The sequence below is a fragment of the Panicum virgatum genome, chromosome 9K (assembly GCF_016808335.1).
Source record: "Panicum virgatum strain AP13 chromosome 9K, P.virgatum_v5, whole genome shotgun sequence".
NCBI lineage: Eukaryota > Viridiplantae > Streptophyta > Magnoliopsida > Poales > Poaceae > Panicum > Panicum virgatum.
In genome coordinates, this window is record NC_053144.1 from 44,771,861 (window position 1) to 44,775,591 (window position 3,731).

At 52.4% G+C, this 3,731-nt stretch overlaps 1 protein-coding gene across 1 annotated transcript; it reads right to left on the reverse strand.

Moving 5' to 3' along the window:
• Positions 1-230: 230 nt before the first annotated feature.
• LOC120651620 (E3 ubiquitin-protein ligase EL5-like) lies at positions 231-2,236 on the reverse strand. The gene has a single exon (XM_039929186.1). The coding sequence runs from the start codon at positions 2,102-2,104 to the stop codon at positions 938-940; it is 1,167 nt and encodes a 388-aa protein (XP_039785120.1). The 5' UTR covers positions 2,105-2,236; the 3' UTR covers positions 231-937.
• Positions 2,237-3,731: the final 1,495 nt, after the last annotated feature.

Consider the following 3,731-nt stretch of genomic DNA (forward strand, 5'->3'; position numbering starts at 1 on the left):
TCTCCCAACTCGATCCCATGTGCAATGCGTTGCGTTCCACTGGAACCAAATCCCCTGCCCTGTCCGTGCTGCCTCATGTAGCCATGTACAGTGCGTTGCTTTTCCTAAAAAAAAAATGAACAGAGAGTAAAACCTACGCTCCCTTCCGCATGAGAAGGACAGAATGACATTGTGCATCAATCAGCCTAGATAAACCTCAACGTAATTCACATAAATGACGAGTCTGTTACTGCCAAAATTTTGCTTCAACTTTGCAGATGTGCACATAACAAAGCCTCCCCATCTCATGAGATGAGAGGACTGCCCCACTTCGCTAAATCCACCACCTTGCTAATTTGGACGAAATTCACTGTAAAAATTTGGACGAAATTTATTGTAGTAATTTTCAACCGAAGATTAGAAGAACTAAATATAATCCGATGAATTTTGAGATCTAAAAAAACCTATATAAAAAGGTCAAAGGCCAATCCACACTACATACGTACATCCACAGAATCTAATCAAAATGCGGCAAAAGTCCTGGAATTCTCCAAGCTGGAAAGTTTTAAATTTTCCTTCGATGGGTCGAGAGTGAATGTGCTGTGCTGGGCTCCTGCAAAGTCCCCAAATTCATTCCTCCTCATTCTTCCCGCCGACATTCTCCAATTCGGAAGCAGTTTTGAAACCCGCAAACGGCATCTCCGTCCTCGAAATCCACCCACTCGCCCCAAAAAAAAAAAGAAACAAAAATAAAATAAAAACCCCCGCTCGCATGCCGAAAAGAAGAGCCAGGCACCCCGAGTCACATTTCGATTCGTTTCACGAAGACGAGGAGGAGGGCCCTTTCGGGAACAGCGCCGCGCCGGCGCCGCCGGCCGCGGCCGCCACCGCATGGGCGGCGAAGCTAGCTTCAACCGCGTCGCGTGGACTGAATGCTTACAGCGTACGAGCGTGTCCGCTAGTATGCGCCCGTGAGCCACCGCACGAACCCGTAGAACGACGCGCTGCCGTTGCCGTCCTCCGCCTCCCGCCGCCGCGCCGCCGGGGCGGCGCCGCCGTCCATGTCCCACCACCACTCCGCCGTGGCCGCCGCCGTCACGGTCCCGGCGTCGTACCGGCTGCTCCAGCGCCCGCTGCTCCACCGGCTGCTCCAACGGTTGCTCCACCTGCTGCTCCACCGCTCCGCCGTCGACCTGAACGACGCCGTCGGGGTCAGGCCCACGGTCGACGACGATGGCTGCCCGCGCTCCACCGCGGCGAGCTGCTCCTGCTGAGGATGCTGCTGGGTCGGCGGGTCGCTGGACCCGGCGGCGGCGCGCGGGCTCGGCTTGAGCACGACCTGGAGCTCCTCCTCGACGAGGTACTCCGACGACGCCGAGTTGGGGAGGCCGCTGGGGAGCGGGTACGCGCGGACGGCGGCGGCAGCGGCGTCGGGATTGGAGCGGCGGCTGCTCACGCTTCCGAGCTCCACTCGGAGGAGGTCGGTGAGCGGCGGGTGGGGTAGCGCGATGGAGGCGCGGCACAGCGGGCAGGACGGGTTGCCGCGCAGCCACGGGTCCACGCACCGGGAGTGGAAGGCGTGCCGGCAGGCGGGCAGGAGGCGGAGCTCGTCGTCGTCGCGGAACGCGCTCTGGCACACGGCGCAGTCTCGCGACGACTTGGGCACGGACGCCAGCGACGAGGACAGCGTGAACAGCGGCAGGCGCGCGATGAGCCGCTCCGCCGCCTCCGCCTCCGCCGCCGCCGCCTTCCCTCCGCCCCCTCCGTGGCCGTCGGCGGGCGCCACGGACGCCCCCGCCGCGGGGCGCACCACGAGCGGGAGCGGCGGCGCCTGGCGGGACGAGGCGGAGGAGGACCCCGCAGGCCCCACGTGGCGGCACAGGTGGCGGATGAAGTAGTGGATGCACAGCGACGCCAGCAGCATCACCACCACGATGACCGCGATGATGAGGATGCTCGGCGAGATGCCCGCCACGCCACCGCTCCCGCCCCCTCCCGCGCTACTCCCCCGCGCGTCCCCCCTTCCGCCGCCGCCACCGTCGTCCGCCAGCCGCGGCACCGCCGGCACTCTCCGCTCCGGCAGCGCCGGGGGCGGCGGCGGCGGCGGGACGACGGCAGTAGCCATCAACGCGTGCTTCTCCCACCCGGGAGCCCTCTCTCCTCCTGCTGGCGCGGCGGGTGAAAGGAGGCCGGCGTCGTGCTGTTGCGGCTTGTCTGTGGCTTATAAGTGTGGTTTTGTCCGGTGGCGGCGCTGCCGGTGGCGGCTTGCCATTTATACTTGCGCACGCAAATTTGGAATTTTTTATTTTTAACCTATTTTTCAATTTTATTTTAAAAATAACCCATCCGGATATATATTTGCAGATCTAACTCTTTTGGTCGCGCCGGTCTACGTGGCGTGACAAAAACACGCTGTCGCGCCACATGCATTGGCGTGACAAGATGTACCACGTTGGCACGCTTCGGAGCGCTCGAAAGGGGTCTGGCAGCTCATATTCCACGTGTCAACCTTGTCACGCCACTCCCACCGGCGTGACAGTACAGCCTTGTCACGCCACCCCCGCTGGCGTGACAAGGTCTAACTTTAGAAAAATCATATATTTTTCATACGAACTTGGATGGAGATGATTTTTATACGAAAATTGTAGCTCTCAACGAGATCTACAACTTTGTAGTTTTGAATTTTTTCATTTGAAGTCATTAAGATGGTTAAATAATTGATTTAAATTTTTGACAGCATATTAAGCACTTTACCTCTATCGGATCATCTCTATCTTGACATGTTTATCATGGTTCTACAAATTAAGTTCTGTATAATGTTTGGTATATGAAATAATATGGACTAAATAATAATAGTTTGATAAGAGATACAATGAGAAATCAAACTATATCATCCTTATGTATGAAATATAATGCAACACCCTAGATATTAATTATAGCTATAAGCTAGATCAAGTATTTTTTTGAAAGATTAAGATCTTAAAATATGATAACAGTTTGAAAAAGATACAAATGTGTAAGTTTTATACTAGTAATTAAGTGGTTTAGATGAAACGAGTACTTTGTTGTTCTCCATCTTATGGCCTTCTTTTCACTATATCTCCTTTGGTCAGCGCAACGCTTATCGATTGAACTGCTTGGTTTGGCTAGCCAAGATCATCGCTCAAGGTGCCTCCATGGTCCCACCACTCTAGATATATATTATATTAATAAGCATGTGTTGTTATAGAAAAAAAAAGAGCCACCACGTTCGTCGAGAGGGTCTAGAAATTTATACATTAATCTAAAAGGGAGAAGGATTTACACCATTGGATTTTACGAATAACTAATGATCTAAACTGACTCAGGAGGCCATATCATATACAATTGAAAAATATCTAATTTCATAATTAAAGAATTAAAAAATAGAATATAATTATAGAGTCCATGCCGAATACAAAAATTCGTCAGACTTTCCCACCCAATCAAGACTACGCCGTATGGCACGTCTAATGGGTATCAAAACAGGTTGATCCTGATAGATGGAAGTAAAATGATGGGGCATGATGATGGGGTCAAAACAACATAATATATGGATGCAAAAGAATGACACAATTATTGATTGTTTTATATGCTTATTTGTATATGGGCTTCCAACAACGTCAGGGACCGTAAGAAATTCGGCACAACGGTAGTAGAGAAGTCTCCATACAGTGGTGGCAAAACGGTTGTACATATGCACATGTAACTTCGGAGTTGATTTGTACAAAATA